This window comes from Nilaparvata lugens, chromosome 14, assembly GCF_014356525.2.
Source record: "Nilaparvata lugens isolate BPH chromosome 14, ASM1435652v1, whole genome shotgun sequence".
NCBI classification, from domain to species: domain Eukaryota; kingdom Metazoa; phylum Arthropoda; class Insecta; order Hemiptera; family Delphacidae; genus Nilaparvata; species Nilaparvata lugens.
The window spans coordinates 19,799,257-19,823,469 of NC_052517.1; the positions used below are offsets into that span (position 1 = coordinate 19,799,257).

Here is a 24,213-nt window from a genome sequence, read left to right on the forward strand (position 1 = left end):
TTGATAGTCATATAGAATTATTGCTTACGGTATTTTGGAAACCAAATTACACTTTTCTTGTAGTTTTCCAACAATATAAATAATAATCCTTATAGCACAATGTATTTCTAACAAAAATTGTTGTTAAGAAAATAGTGCTACAAACATAATTCTAAAGTTATTAACTAAAATCTTATATCATCACCATTTTTTTTGTCAAAATCAGTGTCACAGAATCTTCAGAAGATGGTCAGATCAGAATTCAAAATTGTACAGCTCATGACACCTAGCGGCAGTTGCTTGAACTATAATACGAATTTTGTGATTTCAAACTTCGCGCCACCCAGCTGATCAAGTAGCTTCAATTTTTTTTCATTTGTCTGTTACTATAACATTTGATCAATATTCATTGATTATTTTAAATTTATAAAAACTGTTTTATCAATAAATAAATCTGTTTCTAAATTCATGTGTGAACGATGAATTTTAGCGGCGTTAGGTTGGTACTCATTTCATACATAAACATGGCTGATAAGCGTAAAGGCAAGAAGCGAAAAGAGGTAAGCTATATCATTGTTTTTCAATTAATTAACAACTATTATCCAATTATGACATTTTCCATGTTTAATACAATTGTCCACTTTAATTTTATATCTTCACCATCCCAAATTAACCACCGAAATTTGTGAAAACATGGATGAACTTTAGCTGACGTCAATACTAACCAAATCTATTGTACCGTACGATTGTTCACAAATAACGGGTTCTTTAGCATTTTAAATCCTTCATACACATTTATTAATAATTTATTCCATCACCCATCTATTCAAACTGGTTAAAATTCTTGTCTAATTTATCCTGATCAAGGCCTGTTGATTGTCGTAATTTGCTTTGTCAACTGTCAACTCAGATATTTTTGTAGGTCTTTGTATGTTTCTGCGTGTTACTTGTTGCAATACACACTTTTCTTGTTTTGTCAGGTTATTTTATAGTTTTATATAAAATTTAAACAGTAAAACAGTACTTGAACTAATTTAAAGCTTCATCAATCAATTACGATAGTTTTGTTTACATGATTATATTGTTGTAATGATTTCAGGAGCTTCCATTTTTAGAGGAAAAAGTGGAAAAACCATCCAAAGAGGAATACAAAATAGCAAAGTGGCTCAAGAAAAATGTTTCCGTTAAAAGAACTAAGTTCCTACATCACAATGTGGAGTATTTCACAGGTATTGTAAGCCCACTTTTATACTGGAACTCATTACAAATTTCATGATGTAACTGATCAATTTTTTTGTTCCAATAAAATATTTACAACTTCAAAAAGTTAACTACCTATATTCTACTGTTATAGAAATAGAAAGAAAAATAAAAATCTTAGTAGCCTACCCTTTTTGAAATAACTACTGTTAGGATTATATTTTGTTGGATTCATGACTTTCTCGTCTTTTCTAACATTTCATGTAGCCTATCACCCCTTTCTGTTCTTTTATTTTTTGGCGAGACCTCGAAATTCATAGCCTAAAAACCTTTGAAATTTAATAATTTTAAACCTGTAATAATAATAATTGGATAATAATAACCTGTAAGCTAATAATAACCTTGGAATCTGTAACATTTGATAATAATAAAACCTGTAAAATTGTATAATTCTACATTTTTTTTTTTTACTTTCCTTGCCCTATTACCATAGGTAAGGAAAGTATTGCTTTCCGAAAAAAATTAAGGTACCCCAATTTCTAAATTTCTATACGTTTCAAGGTCTTCTGAGTCCAAAAAACTGGTTTTTGGGTATTGGTCTGTATGTGAGTGTGTGTGTGTGTGTGTATATGAGTGTATGTGCGTCTGTGTACACAATATCTCATCTCCCAATTAACGGAATGACTTGATATTTGGAACTTAAGGTCCTTTCACTATAAGGATCCGACACCCAATTAGATTAGATTCCCAATTATCAGGCTTCAGATACAATTGAAACAAAAAAAATCAAGTGGAGTAGATTGAGCATGAAAATCTCTAAAATTAATCTTCAGTAAGATTTTCACCTAAATTTGAAAATAAGCTTTAAATTCGAGAAAATGTGATTATTCAATTGAAATTATTGTTGATTCTATTAAATCATTCACTATGAAGAGATAGCAGACCTCATGAGTGTCTCCAGCGTTATTGCCCTGTCACCAGCTGGCTCAAATCTTTGAATAGTAGACTTGAGATGCGCGGGTACACTAGCGTCAGGTGATCAATTTTCATAACGGCAAGGAAAGTTGTGTGAGTGCGCCACACCAGATTTTTTTTGCTAAATTTGTGTTTTTTTCGTTTTTTAGGAGCCAAAGCAGTTGATGCACTTCTCGAATCTCCATGGTCAGCTTCCAACAATCAAAGTGAGGAACCGAAATTCACGACACGACAAGACGTGACCGATTATCTAGATCAGTAAGTAATTTTCAAAAATAATTCACCATAGAGAAAAGATAGCACAAGAAGATAATATGCTATGGTTTGTAGAATTCATCCAAAGTTTGCAGGTTTTGTATCAAATTATGGTGTTGTGTATGATACTGAAATGAACACAATATGATACAGTATCATCTCAACTTGATACACAACACTATGATTTGATACATTCGCTATCTGCTTTGTGGAATGATAGACAAGGATAGCAACACCAATGTTAAACAAATACTGCCATTATAACGTGGACCTCACTATAATCTATTGTTTTATTTCTAGAATGCTGCGACACAAGTTCTTCCATCGAGCCAAGAAAGTTCCGGTCACCGAACAGGAACTGAGAGCAAAGCAGAAGAAGAAGAAGGAGAAGGAACAGAAGAAGGACATGAAGGAGCCGGAGAAGAAGAAAGAGGAGGAGAAGGAGGAGAAGAAGACTCGTGAGGAGGAGACGGCCGAGAGCAGTCATGCCGAGCAGCCGGTGAGTTTTGTGTCGATACGGAAGACTAGTTTGTATCAAAATTGATACGGGGGAGTGAGTTGTTTGTATCAAGTTAGGTAGGGGATCTGATCACTATCTCAGTGAACAACCTCCTGGAGGTAGAGATTTGATACGGAAGTGAGTTGTTTGTATCAAGTTTGGCGGGAGATTTGATACGGAAGTGTGTTGTTTGTATCGAGTTAGGTAGGGGATTTGATCACTACCTCAGTAAACAAGTTCCTGTTTATGGAGGTAGTGTTGATACGGATGTGAGTTGTTTGTATCAAGTTTGGTGGGGGATTTGATACGGAAGTGAGTTGTTTGTATCAAGTTTGGTGGGGGATTTGATACGGATGTGAGTTGTTTGTATCAAATCTATAATATTGAAAGGAAAATAATTGGCTTGTACAGGTAAAGTTTTCAAGTAGTAGATCCTTGCGGAGCACGGGTTAACTGCTAGTGAAAAATATATATTTGAGAAAGAGTTAATCTATAATAAATATAAAAAGTAAAGAACTGGCTTATACACGTAGGGGATAGGAAATTCACGAATGACGCATCATCACGTCTCAACCACTAAACTGATTAACTTGCAATTTTGCATATAGATTATCAATTTGCCGAGGATGGTTATAGGCCTATTTTAATTCTTCAAGATCTCAGTAGGCCTTGTTCAATTTTTCAGTTTGTCTAGTTTTTGATACAAATCAACTCGAGATTATTTGTAGGCCTACATTAGTTTCAGGCATATAATCTTCACACACCATCTTTTAGCACGGAAGCGCTAACGTTCGAACTTCTGGTCCCCTATGTTTGAATCTCTCTTTATGTATCAATTTATAAACTAATTTCCCTTTATTTCACAATTTTACCTCCGTTTTTCTCTCATCTAGGAGGAACAACGCAAAACGAAGGCTCAACTTACACTTAGGCGACTCAGGTGGAGAAGAGACTGGACTCTAGTGGAGAGCATGTGTTTCCAAATGGTGACACTCAGACCAGTCGATTCTAGTCTCCGCGACGTCACCATTTGGAAACACATGCTCTCCCCTAGAGTCCAGTCTCTTCTCCACCTGAGTCGCCTAAGTGTGAGTTGAGCCTTAGTCTCTTCTCGACGCAGTATGTGTTTTCAAATGTTGACACTCAGACCAGTCGACTCTAGTCTCCGCGACCTCACGACTGTGAGACTGAGTCGAGCGTCGACTCGACATGTTGGTCGAGCCTCGACTTGAGTTGCATAGTACCGTGCATTTTTAATGAAAGTGATGTTATGTTTGATGAAAGTGATGTTTTATCATTTTAGATAAGACAATAATACGAATTAGATTTAACTTTTGATTTTTGCGTTGTTAATTTATGGCAATAAAGATAAGACAATATATTCATAATAATTATTATAAAATTTGTTAGCAAATTAGTGAGGAATTAGATCTTGAATTTTCAATAAAGTATAGTTTAGAAATGGAGTAGCATGGAACTGAAGTAGTGACAATGAGCAAGAAAGTGGTAAGGTCGAGACTGGAGTATCCTCGACTGGAGTCGTACGATTTGAGTCGAAGTAGTGTGAGTTGTACCTAAGATGAAAATCAAACTGGAGATGCATATCGACAAATAGGACAGTTTGAACTTTTACTCATAATCTCACTATATATTTAGGCCTATCAATTTATAAACTAATTCTCCATCATTTCATGATTTTACCTCTGTTTTTCTTCGATCTAGGAGGAACAGCGCGAGAAGAAGAAGATGAAAATCAGACTGGAGATGCATATCGACAAATAGGACAGTTTATACGCCTTATCTTAGGGCCGGTTTCCGAGCTCGGAATTTAGCTAAGTCCTAGACTTTAAACAGCTGGAGTCAGAAAATTGGCTTTCCAAAACGGGGCGTAGTCGCAGTCATTGTCATAGTCACGTTTGAATTAAATTTCGAAAAACTAGAAAATTGAACATAAAATAAAATAAAGAGAAAATAGTGTAATGTTTCAGCTATTTTGAGCTATTTAGAGATGTTTAATTTCGTCATGGAAAAACGTTTCCAATTATAGAAATGAGAAAATAAAAACTGCGACTACTGTTATAAAAGCTGCGACTACGCCCTGTTTTGGAAAGCCAATTTTCTGACTCCAGCTGTTTAAAGTCTAGGACTTGGCTAAATCCCGAGCTCGGAAACCGTCCCTTAATCTCAAGGTCTATAAAATACAGGTCATGACACTATTGTTGTTTGGAGCGGCCATTATGTGGGGTCTTTATGGCGGTACATTTGAAAATCCAATCTAATTTAATTTGCTCGTAACAAAATTGTGCTCCTAACAAATATTCTAGTTCAGGTAATATATGAATTCTTGTTTTCAATTTTTTAATAATGAAATTTCAATAATGAATGCTTCAATTATTCATTTATCATTAAAAATTGTTCTTGTTCTTGTAAATCAAGGATTATGATTCAAAAGGCATTGGGACAAGACAGAAATATGCGAGGCCAATTTCAAAAAGAGTTTCAAGTTCCCGATCAATTAAATCTAAAAATCAACAATTCAGTTCCTAGTTGGAATATAAATATTATTATATTCTGTCGGAACAATTCGAAGCCAAGCAATATCACTTGAACAAAATAACACATCAAGTTGTTCAATCCATAATGATAACAGCTGATAAATTTGAAAATTGGTGAACTGGGACCCCATAAAATGGCGATTTTGCAATGCATCACGGGATTGTGTCTTGACCTGTATTTAATGACCTTGCTTAATCTCACTATATAATATGTAGGCCTATCAATTCATGAACTAATTCTCCTTCATTTCATGATTTTACCTCATGATTTTTTCTTTGATCTAGGAGGAACAGCGCGAGAAGAAGAAGTTGATAATCAGACTGTAGATGCATATCGACAAATAGGACAGTTTGGACGCCTATTCTTAAGGCTGTGCAAAGGCTAAAAATATACTTTCTACTGGTGATATTTTTTTTTTTTAATTTTTCGATTTGTATATATATCATCAAGCTATCGAAATGAAAAAAAATTCTCAAAAAACATTTTTTTTCGATCATTACTTTTTGAGATATGAGCGACTGAAGTTTGAATTTTTGGGACAGAACAATTCAAATTCGGTAAAAGATTATTCCATGAGATTCAGGGGATAAATTCTTCATGGTATTGTTGATTTAATAAAACAAAACTGCTTTGAAAATATCAATTTTTGAAAAAGTTATTCAATTAACTAAAAATGACCAAAAATAACCCCACAAAAGTTATTTTTGGTAAATTGAATAACTTTATCAAAACTTGATATTTTCAAAACATTTTTGTTTCATTAAATCAACAATACCATAAAGAATTTATCCACTAAATCTCATGGATTTATCTCTTACCGAATTTTAAATGTTCTGTCCCAAAAATTTGAACTTTACGCGCTCATATCTCAAAAAGTAATGATCGGAAAAAGAATGTTTCCCTGAGAAAACTTTTTCATTTCGATAGCTTGATGATATACAAAACGAAAAACTAAGAAAAATATCACCAGTAGAAAGTTTATTTTTAGCCTTTGCACAGCCTTAATCTCACGATATGTAAGCCTATAAATTTATAAACTAATTCCCCATCATTTCATGATTTCACCTCTGTTTTTCTTTGATCTAGGAGGAACAGCGCGAGAAGAAGAAGATGAAAATCAGACTGGAGATGCATATCGACCAATACTTTGTAGACAGTCTGGATGCATATGTGTGGATCTATGACCCGATTCCCGTCTACTATTGGCTGTTCGGATTCCTGTTGGTGATCGGCGCCATCTTGATTTGCATGTTCCCACTATGGCCTTCATCTGTTAGGTGAGTATAGTATACTGTATCTATCATATTGTGGTTGTTCTTGTTCTATAGTGAGGTCCACGTTATAATGGCAGTATTTGATTAACAGTGGTGTTGCTATCCTTGTCTACCATTCAACAAAACAGATAGCGAATGTATCAAATCATAGTGTTGTGTATCAAGTTGACATGATAATGTATCATATTGTGTTGATACTGTATCATATTGTGGCTGTTCTTGTTCTATAGTGAGGTCCACGTTATAATGGCAGTATTTGATATCCTTGGTATCAGATCCTTGTTGGCATCCTTGTCTATCATTCGACAAAGCAGACAGCGAATGTATCAAATCATAGTGTTGTGTATCAAGTTGAGATGATACTGTATCATATGTGGCTGTTCTTGTTCTATAGTGAGGTCCACGCTATATTGGCAGCACCTGATTAACAGTGGTGTTGCTATCCTTGTCTGTAATTCAACAAAGCAGATAGCGATTGTATCAAATCATAGTGTTGTGTATCATATTGTGTTGATACTGTATCATGTTGTGGTTGTTCTTGTTCTATAGTGAGGTCCACGTTATAATGACAGTATTTGATTAACATTGGTGTTGCTATCCTTGTCTATCTTTCCACAAAGCAGATAGCACTACCCTCTACCATCTCCGCACTGTTCCCAGAGATCGTTTATATGCAGTAAATATATTGAACTAACAAAATAATCAATCTCAATATTATGGAAATTTATCATTTTATCATTGAAAAATACATTTCATAGACCAGTAAAATTTAATTGATTATTTTAAACAAGAATGAAAAGTTGATATTATTACATCAGATATTCCGGTATCAACTATTCTCTGTAGAAGGCAGTGACAAGGCAGAGAATCGAGAGGATAGGGGAAAGCGAAGCCAAGGCAGAGAGAATCGGGATCGGCAACGTTGTTTTCCTATTTTTCTTCACTGCCATTATAACGTGGACCTCACTATCCTATTATATTAAACGAGCAATTTCTGTATATTTATATTTATATCTGGTTATTTATGTTCAACGGATCTCGTAAACGGCTCTAACAATTTTCACTAAATTTGGAACATAGTAGGTTTATGATATAAAAATTCGATTGCACTAGGTCTCATCCTTGGGAAAACTCTCTGAACAACATTAAAAGGATAATTCATCCTTGGCCGAAACAGCTGTGGATAGTAAAAAAATGAGTGAGCGAGTGATTCTGTGGAAAACCAAAATATCGCATCCCCGAAATCCATAAGATGACATATTAGCCAGCTGTGAAATATAAACACGATCGTTTTAGAGAATTGTGTTCTGTTTATCAATAAATAAAAATAACGAGCGAAGCTCGGGGCCCCGATACTAGTAGTTCTGTGAACAATAGACCTCGTGCTCAGTAAGTTGCATTGACCTGTTATTTTTTCTCAACAATTAATAAATAATTTATCAATTTAAAATGTCTAGAAAAAATCCTAAATTAACATAGAGCTTTCTGTCCTATCGTACCGTGACGTGTCGTCCCGGAATGTGAGTGTGAGCGCTGTTATCAGGTCTGGCTGCAACTGTCTACAACGTTGATGGAAAGATACATTTTCAAGATGTTCGATGTTTTTGAACGGGTAGTATTGTGGCTGTTCTTGTTCTATAGTGAGGTCCACGTTATAATGACAGTATTTGATTAACATTGGTGTTGCTATCCTTGTCTGTCATTAGACATAGCAGACTGCGAATATATCAAATCATAGTGTTGTGTATCAAGTTGAGATGATACTGTATCATGTTGTGGCTGTTCTTGTTCTATAGTGAAGTCCACGCTATATTGACAGCACCTGATTAACAGTGGTGTTGCTATCCTTGTCTGTCATTCAACAAAGCAGATAGCGAATGTATCAAATCATAGTGTTGTGTATCAAGTTGAGATGATACTATATCATATTGTGTTGATACTATATCATGTTGTGGTTGTTCTTGTTCTATAGTGAGGTCCACTTTATAATGACAGTACCTGATTAACATTGGTGTTGCTATCCTTGTCTATCTTTCCACAAAGCAGATAGCACTACCCTCTACCATCTCCGCACTGTTCCCAGAGATCGTTTATATGCAGTAAATATATTGAACTAACAAAATAATCAATCTCAATATTATGGAAATTTATCATTTTATCATTGAAAAATACATTTCATAGACCAGTAAAATTTAATTGATTATTTTAAACAAGAATGAAAAGTTGATATTATTACATCAGATATTCCGGTATCAACTATTCTCTGTAGAAGGCAGTGACAAGGCAGAGAATCGAGAGGATAGGGGAAAGCGAAGCCAAGGCAGAGAGAATCGGGATCGGCAACGTTGTTTTCCTATTTTTCTTCACTGCCATTATAACGTGGACCTCACTATCCTATTATATTAAACGAGCAATTTCTGTATATTTATATTTATATCTGGTTATTTATGTTCAACGGATCTCGTAAACGGCTCTAACAATTTTCACTAAATTTGGAACATAGTAGGTTTATGATATAAAAATTCGATTGCACTAGGTCTCATCCTTGGGAAAACTCTCTGAACAACATTAAAAGGATAATTCATCCTTGGCCGAAACAGCTGTGGATAGTAAAAAAATGAGTGAGCGAGTGATTCTGTGGAAAACCAAAATATCGCATCCCCGAAATCCATAAGATGACATATTAGCCAGCTGTGAAATATAACACGATCGTTTTAGAGAATTGTGTTCTGTTTATCAATAAATAAAAATAACGAGCGAAGCTCGGGGCCCCGATACTAGTAGTTCTGTGAACAATAGACCTCGTGCTCAGTAAGTTGCATTGACCTGTTATTTTTTCTCAACAATTAATAAATAATTTATCAATTTAAAATGTCTAGAAAAAATCCTAAATTAACATAGAGCTTTCTGTCCTATCGTACCGTGACGTGTCGTCCCGGAATGTGAGTGTGAGCGCTGTTATCAGGTCTGGCTGCAACTGTCTACAACGTTGATGGAAAGATACATTTTCAAGATGTTCGATGTTTTTGAACGGGTAGTATTGTAGTCAACTGTCTACTGACGTTCATGGAAAGATACATTTTCAAGATGTTCGATGTTTTTGAACGGGTAGTATTGTAGTCCACTAGACAGCTGATTTATGATGAATAATTCTAGTCTGTTTTTACTCTAATATTGGCGTATGAAGGAGGCTCCTTTTTCCTTTTATATTATCCTTGAAATGCAAAATTTCAAAAAACCTTGTATATACGTCGACGCGCAATTTGAAAAGGAACATACTTGTCAAATTTCATGAAAATCTATTACCATGTATCGCCGTAAATGCGCAACATATAAACATTTAAACATTAAGAGAAATGCCAAACCGTCGACTTGAATCTTAGACCTCACTTCGCTCGGTCAATTAGTAGAATAAATCAAGCATAGGTGAATAGCTAAACTACAACCGATCAACTAACTTCTGTAAAATAGTGTTTTATTTATTTTTGTCATAATTATTCATATTTTCATATTCTTTGTTTTTATTTTTGGTGTAATTTTGTGTTGCAGAATGGGAGTGTACTACCTGAGTGTGGCTACAGCTGGATTTCTGATGCTAATAATAGCCCTAGCTTTCCTGCGTCTGGTGATATTTTGCCTGCTGTGGTTGGTAACACTGGGGGCCCACCATCTGTGGCTGTTCCCCAACCTCACCGAGGATGTCGGCTTCTTTGCCTCGTTCTGGCCACTCTATCAGGTGAGGGTAGGCCTAGTCTATGGGCCATATGAATAAAGTTGAGGCAATACTTCTTTATATATATTATAAATATATATATATATACTTCTTTATACTTTAATACTTCTAAAATATGGAGCATTTGCTTCATTTTCTATGAATAAACGTGAGCAAAACCTTTTGCTCATGCTCATCAAAAAAATAGTTTGAGCATTTGCTCAAAAGTAAAAGTTTATACTCAACAGATAGATGGGCATAAAAAAATATATTGCAGTTTTGGGATCGTTTTATATATTAAATAGTATTTTTCTTGAATTATTATAATTGTGTATGTTTTTTGAGAAATGAATTTGAATTTAAACATTGAATGAATAAAAAAGCAACAGTGTAACTATTCGAAAATTAAATTTCAAATTAATTTTTGAATAGTAGCGCTCATCGAAATTCCATCTAGCTGTTTACCCTGTTGTCAATGTCTGCAGTAGCAGAAGTCTTCGGGGTGATTTACAGCATTTAATTGGGATTTTCGTTTAGTAATAATAATTGAAGGCATATATCTTTATCCAGTGGATAACGTGGACCTCACTTTGTCAAATCCATTCATATTAAACCATGAATCTCATTATACATGTAGTAATACAACAGTATACATACAGTATGGAAACTTGGCTAGTACCCTGGCGAAAAAATCCGCCATCTTGTTAGGAAGCGCCGCATTGTAATAGTATTGATGGTAGGTTCGGATCACTTTAATGATCCGGATCAATTGATCTCGATCACTGCCACGAGCCAATCAAAAGACCAGGATTGGAACTTCCTAAGGTCACGTGACGTGTCTAGTATTTGCGCCATTTAAAGCATTGGTTAGATAGGCGTTTTATTTTCAGTTTCCATTCTGTACCTATTCTGTGGTAATACTGTATATTTCAAGTAATACTCGATCAACTAATTTTGTGAAATTGTTTTGAATGACAGTACGAATACAAGGGCAAAGATGGCGGACAGAAGTCGAAGAAGAAGAAAAAAGCGAAAGATTCTGATAACGAAGAGGATGAAGAGGAGGAGGAAGAAGACGAAGAGGAGGCGAGTGAAGCAGAGGAGGAGAGCAGCAAAAAACAGGAGACGGATGATGGAGGAGGAGGAGGAGGGGGAGAAGAAAGGTTTGTAGAATTAGGCTCAACTGACACTTGGGCGACTCAGGTGGAGAAGAGACTGGACTCTAGTGGAGAGACTCAGTGACATTCGCTGAGACTATAGTTGACTGGTCTGAGTGTCACCATTTGGAAACACATGCTCTCCACTAGAGTCCAGTCTCTTCTCCACCTGATTCGCCTAAGTGTCAGTTGAGCCTTAATCAAATAGAGCCTTATTAAAAAAATTGAGCCTTATCATAGTGGAAAGATAACATAAGAAAATATCCCATGGTATAGGTTGTTTATTTTTCAAATTGAGACTACTGTAGACTACTGTCTATTATTGGTGTTTTGTTGGGAGTGTGAGAGTGTAAGAAGGGCACAGTATGAGAGACTACCAGCGTCACATAGCTTCACCAAAAACAACTACTAGGACTATCGGCTTCAGTTAACACTCACATTTGCAACATAGACACCCTATACACTGTCTATTATTAGTGTGTTGTTGGGAGTGTAAGAGTGTAAGAAGGGCACAGTATGAGAGACTACCAGCGTCACATAGCTTCACCAAAAACAACTACTAGGAATATCGGCTTCAGTTAACACTCACATTCGCTACATAACGGTCCTTTACCATGGCATATCTTTCTTGTGCTATCGTTTTTCTGTGGCTATAGTATTTTGTTAGTTTGAAAAAAAACTGTGAATTACTGTGAACGAGATTATGTTGTTATCTATTCAAAGATATCCTATGTAACTCTGTCCTTTGAAAGAGTGTTAATGGGAGGATATTCCCCCGTATCTTCCCCCTATACTTTTTTTTTTTTTTTTTTTTAAGATTACGTCCTAAAGACTCCAGTCATGGGGTATAAGACAAGTCATGTTATTACATAATAATTCTAACACTAAGTAGTTCAACCTAGTTTAGGTTTGAAAGGAATTCTTGTACACTATAAAAAGCTCTATCAACTAAATATTTTTTAATTTGTTTTTTGAAAATCTTCAAATCATCATTACTTTTCAAGATTTGAGGTAGCTTGTTATAAAATTTCCTACCAATATAATCTGGTTTTTGTTCAAATAACCTACTATTGTGACCCATTATATGATAATCTGCTCTGTTTCGCGTATTATACTCATGAACATCTGAATTCTGGATCACACCACTCGTTTTCACATGCATTACAACTTCATATACATACAAAGATGGCACAGTTAATAGACCAAGCTTTTTAAATAAAGGCCTACAAGAGTCTAACCTATTCACTTTCTCTATACATCTGAGTGCCTTCTTTTGAATCTTAAACACCCTGTCCATATTTTTTTGAGATGAATTACCCCATACTAAAATAGCATACCTAATATGAGATAGTATAAGTCCATGGTAAGCAGTTAACAGTAGTTTTTTATCATTCAGCCTAGCAAGCTGCCGCAGGACAAATACCCCAGATGATATCTTATTACATATCCTCTCAATGTAAGGATGCCATGTTAATTTCCTGTCCAATAAAATTCCCAAGAATGCTACTTTCTCTTCTTGGTCTAATTCATTTTCCTCTACAAACACATTTATTTCTCTATCCTCTACTGAATTATATTTACTTTTGAATTGTAGGAATTGACATTTCTTACTATTTATTGTTAATTGCCTTTGCTTCAAGAATTGGACAATTGACTGTACTCCAGTAAAAGCATTTATTTCCAGACTATCTAATAAATAATTGTTAAAGATAAGCGATGTGTCATCAGCAAACAACAGAGCTCTGTGATCTTTTAACTCTTTTGGTAATTGGTTCACATACAACAGAAACAGTAAGGGACCCAGAATTGAGCCTTGAGGTACTCCAGCCTGGACCTCCAGTTTTTGAGATTTAATTTTTACTATTTCATTCCCATCCACCTTGGTAAGCTCAACACACTGGTTTCTACCTATGAGATATGATTCAAACCATTTTAGTTCTATACCATTCACACCTACAGTTTTTAGTATTTCCAATAATCTTCTATGGTTCACACAATCAAAAGCTTTGGATAAATCAAGAAATATTGCGGCTGCCTTCTCACCTGAATCTATTATATCTATTAGTCTTTCAACAAGGGATACTATTGCAGTCTTAGTAGATTTCCCTTTCTGGAACCCATGCTGTTCATCACATATGAAATTAATTTCTTCCAGGTGCATCAATAGCCTATTTAAAACTACTCTTTCAAAAATTTTACTTATTACATTTAGAATACTAATGGGTCTATAATTTTCAACTCTTTCAGAATCACCGCTCTTGAAAATTGGCAAAATTTTTCCTTGTTTCAGATCATCAGGGAAAATACCCTGCTCTAGTGAAGTATTAAGGAGATGCAATAAAGGGTCCAGTAATTCATTTTCACATTCTTTTAAAATTTTGCTTGAGACCCCATCCAATCCTACTGTTTTTTTGTTATTCAAATTTTTTATTATTCTTGACAACTCATCTCTTGATAATGGATGAAATTTAAATACCTTTTCAATTGGCTCAGCATTTAATGTAGTTGTATTACAAGTATTAGTGTTCAGTGACTTTTGGAGATTATATGCAACCTGTTGATAATACTTATTGAAAAAGTTACAAATGTCTATACTATCATCCATATAATTTCCATGTTCATCGATTATCCTAGGGACATTAGTAACTGTATCTTTTTGAGCTGCTCTCCTATTTCTATTAATTACCTCCCAAACAGCAGAGTTAAAATTGGTACTAGTTGTTAATATTTCAGCTGTTTTCTTACACTTAGCTTTCCTCACTTCTTTTGCATAGTTTTTCTTTAGACATTTGTATTTGACTTCACTCGGAACATCCCTCACTAATTTAAATTCCTCATAGGCTTCCCTAACAATATTTGAGTAAGAATATCTTCAGTTATCCATTCATCTACTTTGTCCAATTTACTTTTTACTTTGACTTTTTTTATTGGACAGCATACACTAATGTGAAATCTTAGAGTATCAATGAATTGCTTATATTTGTAATTTAGGTTACAACTGTTATAAACACTACTCCAATTTTCTTGAAGCAGTTCCTGCTTCAAACAATTTATATTTCCTAGCTCATATTGCTGAATTTCTTTCACAAAAGTTTTTTTCTGCTTGGATTCTGGCCCTGCAACTTAACATCTAAAATTTGATAGTTATGATCTGATAGATCTGAGCTACCTAACCTGACATTACAACCTTCTATATTTGTGAGGATATTATCAATAATTGTCTGTGAAGTTCGAGTTACTCTTGTATATTCGTGGACCTTAATTTCTAAATTATTCATATTAATAATATCTCTAATATCCTCTGTCATTTTATCCTGCCTGGCAAAATCGGTATTGAAATCTCCTACTACTATAACATTTGTGAAACGAGCGGTTGTAATTTCCAAAAGTGTATGGAGCAGCTCACAAAATTTTTGCCAGTCTCCATTTGGTGACCTATAGATACCTAACACTGCTACCTCAAATCGATCATCAATTTTTAACCTTAGTCCCGTCACCTCTAAATCCATCTCAACAGAAAATCTCTTAACAAAATCCAGTTCATAAGTTTGGGTATGTTTAGCATTGCTAGTGAATATACATACACCACCACTTCTATGAGCTATTCTACAAAATTCTGATCTCAGTGAATAGCCTGGAATCCTAACTTGATTTATTTCCTTTATTTTTAAGCCATGCTCTGTGAAAATAACAATGTCAGGATCCTCCTGTTTAAGAAATACTTCTAATCTGTCAATTTTGTTGCGAAGATACTGAATATTTTGATGATAAATACTAAAAACCTTACCATCTTGTGCTACTCTATCTCTAGCATTTGTAGCTATTTCCCTTTCCCTGTTTTGAGCCAATTTACTAAAAACTCGTTATTTGTTTTTTTGACTGTTTTTAAACCAGAGGATTGCAAACGGCTTTCAATCAGCTCTGCCAATCTATTACAAAAGATTACTTTGCCAGATCGATTTAGATGCAACCCGTGATTAGTGAAGTTATGTCTTTTCAGCCTTTCATTTAGAAAACAAATCCCCAGTTGTTTAGAATTCTTATTTTTTAGGCTGTTGATTGTATTATGGATTGATTTGTTTGTCGAATTGATTGCTTCATTTAATTCTGGTCTATCAAACCTATTAGGAATAGTACTTATTATTAAGTTTGTTTTTTGCTGAGTGGCACAATTTCCTTGATTTTTTCTGTTAACTGTGGGGTTATGAGTTGTTAGTGGGCCGATTAGTGTAGATACAACACAATATTATATTATCTCAATTCAATGCGCATTCTATCGAAATATCGACCAATCATTCTCCACTGAAATACTTTGGCAAATTCATTGAATAGCTGTGTTTTCAGTTAATAAGAGCTAGCATAACTACACATCTCATAGAATTTGGAAATATACAGTGTATATCCAGGCATTTGAGACTCATGTGCTATATATTTGTTGTGTATCTGCCATACGCTAAATAAATAAATGAAATAGCAGGAAACCCATGCTCTTCAAGGGTCTATTTTAGAACGTGACAGACTGAAAACTAGACGTAATGAAATAATGTAGAATTGAAAATAGGCATATAACTATCCTAGGTAAATTATGAATCTAATTTGCGAAATTTCAAGTTGATCAGTTGAGTAGTTGATACGTGATGATGCGTCATTCGTGAATTTCCTATCCCCTACGTGTATAAGCCAGTTCTTTCCTTTATTATACTTTATACTATCCATTTATTGTATAAAATACTATAATCATAATACAATTATGACATTGGAGGAAAAACTAGGCTGAGCCTGTACTATTTCTCTCCAAAAATTTTGATAAAATGTTAATGTTGTCCAAAAGATAAGGTTATGTAATCTCACACTGCTTCGTCACTTGATTTTCGGTCCAGGAATGGTGATTTAAAATTTTGAATTTTGAAGGTTGACTTTATACTCTAAATGAATCACAGAATGTATCACAATAAATTAAAAACTTAAGAAATATTGTACTTATTTAAAAAATGTGAATACAAAATCAAAAACCTACTCACTATTGTAGGTTTTATATATTATTATATTATAGTATTGATTAGTGTATAAGCCAGCATATTATTTTGACATGTACATAAATTTAGTAGTCCAATCTCTGATTATAAGAAGATACAGTAGTTTGGAGTGGGTCTATTGGAATTGACCCATTGTCCAATGTATTTTGACGCATAATGACTGCAATTTTATTGTTAAACGAAATTCCAATTAAATGCTGTGAATCACCCCGAAGACTTCTGCTACTGCAAATATTGACAACAGGGTAAACAGTTAGATGAAAATTCGATGAGAAATATTGGCAGTAGCAGAAGTCTGCTACGGGGTGATTTACAGCATTTAATTGGAATTTCGTTTAATAATAATTATTCATTAATTGGCATTTGAACAATTGCAACTTCCAATCTATTTCATTTACTTACCAACTTCTGTAGACTGCAATTTTGATTTTGGAATCGATTTTTCTTCTTCAGCACAAAGACGAAACCGCGCAACCGTCGGCTGGCGAAAGAGGAGGAAGACGTGGAGGTGGAGAAGGCAAAAGGAGGAAAGGAGAAGGAAGAGGAGGATGAGGAGGAGGAAGAGGAGGATACAGAAACAGAGTCGGAGGGAAGTAGTCAACAAAGTCAGACTGGGAAAGATTTCGAAATGGTGGACAAAATGGAAGCCACTCTGCAGGATTCCTAATACGTCTGTGGTGAGTGCAAACAGGTCCATGTATCAAATGTAAAAATGATTCAAATTGTGTAAACTTAAAATGCCACTAAGCAAAGGCGCTCGCCTTTGCAGCGCTCAGCCCGATAGTAAATTTAAAGTTCCAAATTTAAACAGAAAAAGGCAAAATAAACAAAATTAAATGTCGCTAAGCAAAGGCTCGCTACGCTCGCCTTTGCAGGGCTCCGCCAGACAGTAAATCTTTCAAGTTTCAAATTAAATCCAAAATAAAACAAAGGCTCGCTTCGCTCGCCTTTGTGAGAGCTACGCCCCAATTTGCTGGTCTCAACAGAGATGATTCGTCATGAGTTGAAGAAAATTGAGCAGAGTTATTACATATTAAGTTATTACAGATAGGTGTAGCTGGTACTGAAAACAATTGGATTGGAAGCTATTTATCTAATCGCAGACAAGTAGTACATTTAGAAAATATTAGTAGTGACCAGAAACCCATTGATTATGGGGTTGTTCAGGGCAGCACATTGGGACCTGTGCTATTCCTAATATATATCAACAACATTATTAACTCCAATGTAGTGGGAAAGATGCTGCTGTCTACTTTGAGGGTGAAAGTTGGCAGGAAGTTTTCAAAACAGCATCCAGAGGTGTGCTGCAGCTGAAGGATTGGTTCGATGGAAATATTCTAAGTATGAACATCTCTAAAACTAAAGTAATGCCAGTTTACCTGCAAAAGAATAGAGCACCTCCCACTAATCTGAAGCTTAGACTGCACAATTGCTGTCGAGATGTGTCCAACATGGAATGTAGTTGTCAGACAATTGAAGCAGAGTCTCAGAGTGTAAGTATTTGGGGATTATTGTAGACAGTAAGCTTAGCTGGCTTCCTCACGTGAGCTACCTTAGACGGAAGTTGAGGAGCATGATATATGTATTCTCACGTTTACAAGGAGACCTCAACACCAAAGAACTAAGAATTGTTTATTTCGCATTTGTCCAATCAGTCCTGCTCCACGGTATAAATGCCTGGGGAGGGGTATGTGAGACACATTTAAAAAGCCTTTCAGTCACACGGAGAGCTATTATAAAAGCTGGGTTGGGCCTGGAGAGGAGGTACCCATCTGATCTTGTTTATGATTCTCTTAATATTAGAAAGCTCCATATCAGGTCTATTCTTTTGTACGCATTTAAAACAATATAACTTCTACCAACATCATAAATCATGAATATGCTACAAGAAGTGCCCTACTGCTACAGTCAGGACTGCCCAGGAACCTTCGCTCAGTGTGTGACAGGAACGTCTCCTACCTAGTACATATCATTCTGAGGAATTGCCCTACAGAAATAAATAACCCTTTAGGTTATTCTGTATCACAATATAAAAGAACCCTGGCTGAATGGCTATCTGGTCTAAGCCAGGGGGATTGCGGGCGTCTGCTTCGATCTGTTTATGTTTGACGTATCCTTGTGTGAATTGGATGGCTTTATGCATGGGGGAGCATTTTAATTAGAATTAAAAAAATTAATAAATAAAAAATAATAGCCTGATAAAAAAATTGAAAAAATAATAACCGCACATTCTATCAAGGCTTAGTTCATAATCATAAACTTTGAGGTAAACTTTCTCAGTTGCATCATCTGTCGCTGGGTCCCGTCATGCATGAGGCTGTCCAGTTGGACCTGCACATAGATTATAATTATAGTTTCCTTGAAAAAAAAAATCTTAAACCTTAGTGACTCCTTTAGCAGGTATCGTAGTGACTCCTGTAGTTCTTCTCTTCTGTTATCATCATCCTCGCTCGCGTGTGTGTGTAGGTGTGTGTCTGTGTGTGGGTGTGTGTGAATTATTGAATTTTAATTTACTAATTTTGTTTAAAGATAAAATTATATAATATGTGGATAGTTCTTATAATCATTGGTACTGAGTTATTATTATCATCATCATTATTATTATAAATCAATAAATTCAACTACATTGATTTATAACAAGCTGTTTTTTATTAGGTAAGATCCGATGTATTCTCTTCTATTTATTTTTGCTATAGTAACGTTTCTATTATTGTATTACTCTATGATTGGCTACCTACTGTAACATCGACCCAAATACAGACCCTAGAGGTCCATATGGGCGATTATTGAAGTGATTGTAATACTTGTTTTGTTTTTTTGAATAAAAAAATTTGAATTTGAATTTGAAATTTGAAGCTACATGCCCTATAAGTTAACTGGTTTAAGGTCCACGTTATAATGGCAGTATTCTATTAACATAGGTGTTGCTATCATTGTCTATCATTCCACAAAGCAGATACCGAATGTATCAAGTTGAGATGATACTTTATCATATTGGTTATGATACTGTATCATGTTGTGGTTGTTCTTGTTCTGTAGTGAGGTCCACGTTATAATGGCAGTATTTGATTAACATTGGTGTTGCTATCATTGTCTATCATTCCACAAAGCATGTAGCGAATGTTTCAAATCATAGTGTTGTGTATCAAGTTGAGATGATACTGTATCATATTGTGGTTGTTCTTGTTCTATAGTGAGGTCCACGTTATAATGGCAGTATTTGATTAACATTGGTGTTACTATCCTTGCCTATCATTCCACAAAGCAGATAGCGAATGTATCAAAAATCATAGTGTTGTGTATCAAGTTGAGATGATACTGTATCATGTGTGTTGATACTGTATCATGTTGTGGTTGTTCTTGTTCTGTAGTGAGGTCCACGTTATAATGGAAGTATTTGTTTAACATTGGTTTTGCTATCATTCCACAAAGCAGATGGCAAATGTACCAAATCATAGTGTTGTGTATCAAGTTGAGATGATACTGTATCATGTGTGGTGATACTGTATCATGTTGTGGTTGTTCTTGTTCAATAGTGAGGTCCACGTTATAATGGCAATATTTGATTAACATTGGTGTTGCTATCCTTGTCTATCATTCCACAAAGCTCTAACCTTTTCTACCTCCACACAGACTAAATTTTTGTTTTTTTTTTTGCAGGCTGATCGCAGAATATTCAACAAAATTCCAAGATGGAGACGCGGTACAATTGAGGAGTACACAACGCTTCGTGAGTTCGGCAAACTTGAAAATTCTGATTTTTTAAATCGATTTTGTTTTTCAACATTTAGCTACTTCAAAACTGTGAGTTACTTTTAAAAATTTATTGAATTGCTGTCTTGTCAAGAATTATTTACTCATACAATTCAATTATGTTGGATGCATATTTCATTTTAATTACTGAAATATTGTATTCAGTTAAGATACAAATTTGAAAAAGATTGGAAGTGTCAGCTGGTTTTTTTTAAATTTGAATAGGGAATTGTGAAATTTCAGTAGACTGACGAAGTTGGTAATTTTCAAGCTTCATGAACTAAGGGGAAAATTATCATAATTTCAAATATGAAATTATTCTTACAGTTGTGTAAATGAAGCTGTGTTGTATCCTAGAAAAAATTACGAATAAAAAATTGTTTACATTTGAAATAAGATACTACATCGAGACAAAATTTGAAAATTGCTGTTTTTATTCGAGATACTTCTAGAAGATATTGGAAAAGATTGAAACTTTGCTGGGAAATTGTTTTTATTTGAAATACTCTTTAGAGAATATTAAAAAATTGTTGAAAAAGATTTTGTTCTTTATTTTTATTTAGATGCATTAAGGAAAGATTGTTATTCATTTTCCAGTATTACGATGGAAATTAAGTTTAGTTTGTTTTCACAATTTATGTTTATTTAATCCAGTTGTATTGATAGAAGTCGAAAAATTAATTTAGTGAGATAAAATTTTTCAAATCGTCAGAATTGTTTTAACGGGAAGTGATTATGTTATTTATGAGTTATGCTGACCGTTTCAAGTAAATTTTATTTTATCCTGAAATTGAAAAAAATTCGACCATTTTTTCGAATTTTATTAACATAATTTTTGATAACTGAATATTATTTTTAAATTCATTTGATATATTGAAAAAATTGATTTCATTCGAAACAAACTACATAAATGTACAAAGAAGAGGATAGAAAAATATATAAATATTTATAAAATACTATTATCATAATAAAAAAATACTTTATGATCAAATAATCTTTGGGGAAGAGTTATTATTTATCTTTAGATATATTATGTTCAAAGTATCATCTTATGATGATGAAATGTTTATTGTACAGTATAATATTATAATAAAATATAATTATTTATATGTAAGATTTTTATCATTGTTTAGAATTCCTGTTCCAATAATTTCTTAGTTATTTTTAATAATTCTTCAAGATTATATTTAAGATGGAAATAATTATACACAAATGATATTACATTGGTTCATTCATTTAAAGACGAAGTTAATTCCTGAGGATGATACCATAGAAAATAGTATAGGAAGATATGTCATGGTAAAGGACCGTTATGTTGCAAATTTGAGTGTTAACTGAAGCCGATAGTCCTAGTAGTTGTTTTTGTTCTGTAGTGAGGTCCACGTTATAATGGAAGTATTTGTTTAACATTGGTTTTGCTATCATTCCACAAAGCAGATGGCAAATGTACCAAATCATAGTGTTGTGTATCAAGTTGAGATGATACTGTATCATGTGTGGTGATACTGTATCATGTTGTGGTTGTTCTTGTTCAATAGTGAGGTCCACGTTATAATGGCAATATTTGATTAACATTGGTGTTGCTATCCTTGTCTATCATTCCACAAAGCTCTAACCTTTTCTACCTCCACACAGACTAAATTTTTGTTTTTTTTTTTGCAGGCTGATCGCAGAATATTCAACAAAATTCCAAGATGGAGACGCGGTACAATTGAGGAGTACACAACGCTTCGTGAGTTCGGCAAACTTGAAAATTCTGATTTTTTAAATCGATTTTGTTTTTCAACATTTAGCTACTTCAAAACTGTGAGTTACTTTTAAAAATTTATTGAATTGCTGTCTTGTCAAGAATTATTTACTCATACAATTCATTATGTTGGATGCATATTTCATTTTAATTACTGAAATATTGTATTCAGTTAAGATACAAATTTGAAAAAGATTGGAAGTGTCAGCTGGTTTTTTTTAAATTTGAATAGGGAATTGTGAAATTTCAGTAGACTGACGAAGTTGGTAATTTTCAAGCTTCATGAACTAAGGGGAAAATTATCATAATTTCAAATATGAAATTATTCTTACAGTTGTGTAAATGAAGCTGTGTTGTATCCTAGAAAAAATTACGAATAAAAAATTGTTTACATTTGAAATAAGATACTACATCGAGACAAAATTGAAAATTGCTGTTTTTATTCGAGATACTTCTAGAAGATATTGGAAAAGATTGAAACTTTGCTGGGAAATTGTTTTTATTCAATAGTGAGGTCCACGTTATAATGGCAATATTTGATTAACATTGGTGTTGCTATCCTTGTCTATCATTCCACAAAGCAGATAGCTCTAACCTTTTCTACCTCCACACAGACTAAATTTTTTTTTTTTTTTTTTTGCAGGCTGATCGCAGAATATTCAACAAAATTCCAAGATGGAGACGCGGTAGAATTGAGGAGTACACAACGCTTCGTGAGTTCGGCAAACTTGAAAATTCTGATTTTTTAAATCGATTTTGTTTTTCAACATTTAGCTACTTAAAAACTGTGAGTTACTTTTAAAAATTTATTGAATTGCTTTCTTGTCAAGAATTATTTACTCATACAATTCAATTATGTTGGATGCATATTTCATTTTAATTACTGAAATATTGTATTCAGTTGAGATACAAATTTGAAAAAGATTGGAAGTGTCAAGCTGGTTTTTTTTAAATTTGAATAGGGAATTGTGAAATTTCAGTAGACTGACGAAGTTGGTAATTTTCAAGCTTCATGAACTAAGGGGAAAATTATCATAATTTCAAATATGAAATTATTCTTACAGTTGTGTAAATGAAGCTGTGTTGTATCCTAGAAAAAATTACGAATAAAAAATTGTTTACATTTGAAATAAGATACTACATCGAGACAAAATTGAAAATTGCTGTTTTTATTCGAGATACTTCTAGAAGATATTGGAAAAGATTGAAACTTTGCTGGGAAATTGTTTTATTTGAAATACATTTTAGAGAAGATTAAAAAATTGTTGAAAAAGTTTGTTTTTATTTCTATTTAGATGCATTAAGAAAAGATTGTTATTCATTTTCCAGTTTTACGATGGAAATTAAGTTTAGTTTGTTTTCACAATATGTTTATTTAATCCAGTTGTATTGATAGAAGTCGAAAAATTAATTTAGTGAGATAAAATTTTTCAAATCGTCAGAATTGTTTTAACGGGAAGTGATTATGTTATTTATGAGTTATGCTGACCGTTTCAAGTAAATTTTATTTTATCCTGAAATTGAAAAAAATTCGACCATTTTTTCGAATTTTATTAACATAATTTTTGATAACTGAATATTATTTTAAATTCATTTGATATATTGAAAAAATTGATTTCATTCGAAACAAACTACATAAATGTACAAAGAAGAGGATAGAAAAATATATAAATATTTATAAAATACTATTATCATAATAAAAAAATACTTTATGATCAAATAATCTTTGGGGAAGAGTTATTATTTATCTTTAGATATATTATGTTCAAAGTATCATCTTATGATGATGAAATGTTTATTGTACAGTATAATATTATAATAAAATATAATTATTTATATGTAAGATTTTTATCATTGTTTAGAATTCCTGTTCCAATAATTTCTTAGTTATTTTTAATAATTCTTCAAGATTATATTTAAGATGGAAATAATTATACACAAATGATATTACATTGGTTCATTCATTTAAAGAAGAAGTTAATTTCTGAGGATGATACCATAGAAAATAGTTGAAAAAGATTTTGTTCTTTATTTTTATTTAGATGCATTAAGGAAAGATTGTTATTCATT

General features: G+C 33.5%; 1 protein-coding gene across 2 annotated transcripts; it reads left to right on the top strand.

Annotated features, from left to right (window-relative positions):
• The first annotated feature begins 383 nt into the window (after positions 1-383).
• LOC111048910 (translocation protein SEC62) lies at positions 384-23,981 on the top strand. Of its 2 annotated transcripts, none has more exons than XM_039441016.1 (9): positions 384-539; positions 1,079-1,208; positions 2,304-2,412; positions 2,710-2,908; positions 6,551-6,741; positions 10,288-10,474; positions 11,429-11,613; positions 17,097-17,320; positions 22,787-23,981. In XM_039441016.1, the coding sequence occupies exons 1-8, from the start codon at positions 459-461 to the stop codon at positions 17,308-17,310; spliced, it is 1,296 nt and encodes a 431-aa protein (XP_039296950.1). In that variant the 5' UTR covers positions 384-458; the 3' UTR covers positions 17,311-17,320; positions 22,787-23,981. The 2 variants fall into 2 exon arrangements, with proteins under 2 accessions (XP_039296950.1, XP_039296949.1); XM_039441015.1 differs by lacking the exon at positions 22,787-23,981 and adding an exon at positions 20,304-20,440.
• The last annotated feature ends 232 nt before the right edge of the window (positions 23,982-24,213 follow it).

What these genes read in the sequence shown, in the direction of transcription:
- LOC111048910 (XM_039441016.1), top strand. Translation starts at nt 459, where the DNA reads ATGAATTTTAGCGGCGTTAGGTTGGTACTCATTTCATACATAAACATG. An exon ending in CAATGTGGAGTATTTCACAG is followed by an intron (nt 1,209 to 2,303) that starts GTATTGTAAGCC and finishes TTCGTTTTTTAG; the next exon opens with GAGCCAAAGCAGTTGATGCA. An exon ending in CTATGGCCTTCATCTGTTAG is followed by an intron (nt 6,742 to 10,287) that starts GTGAGTATAGTA and finishes TTTGTGTTGCAG; the next exon opens with AATGGGAGTGTACTACCTGA.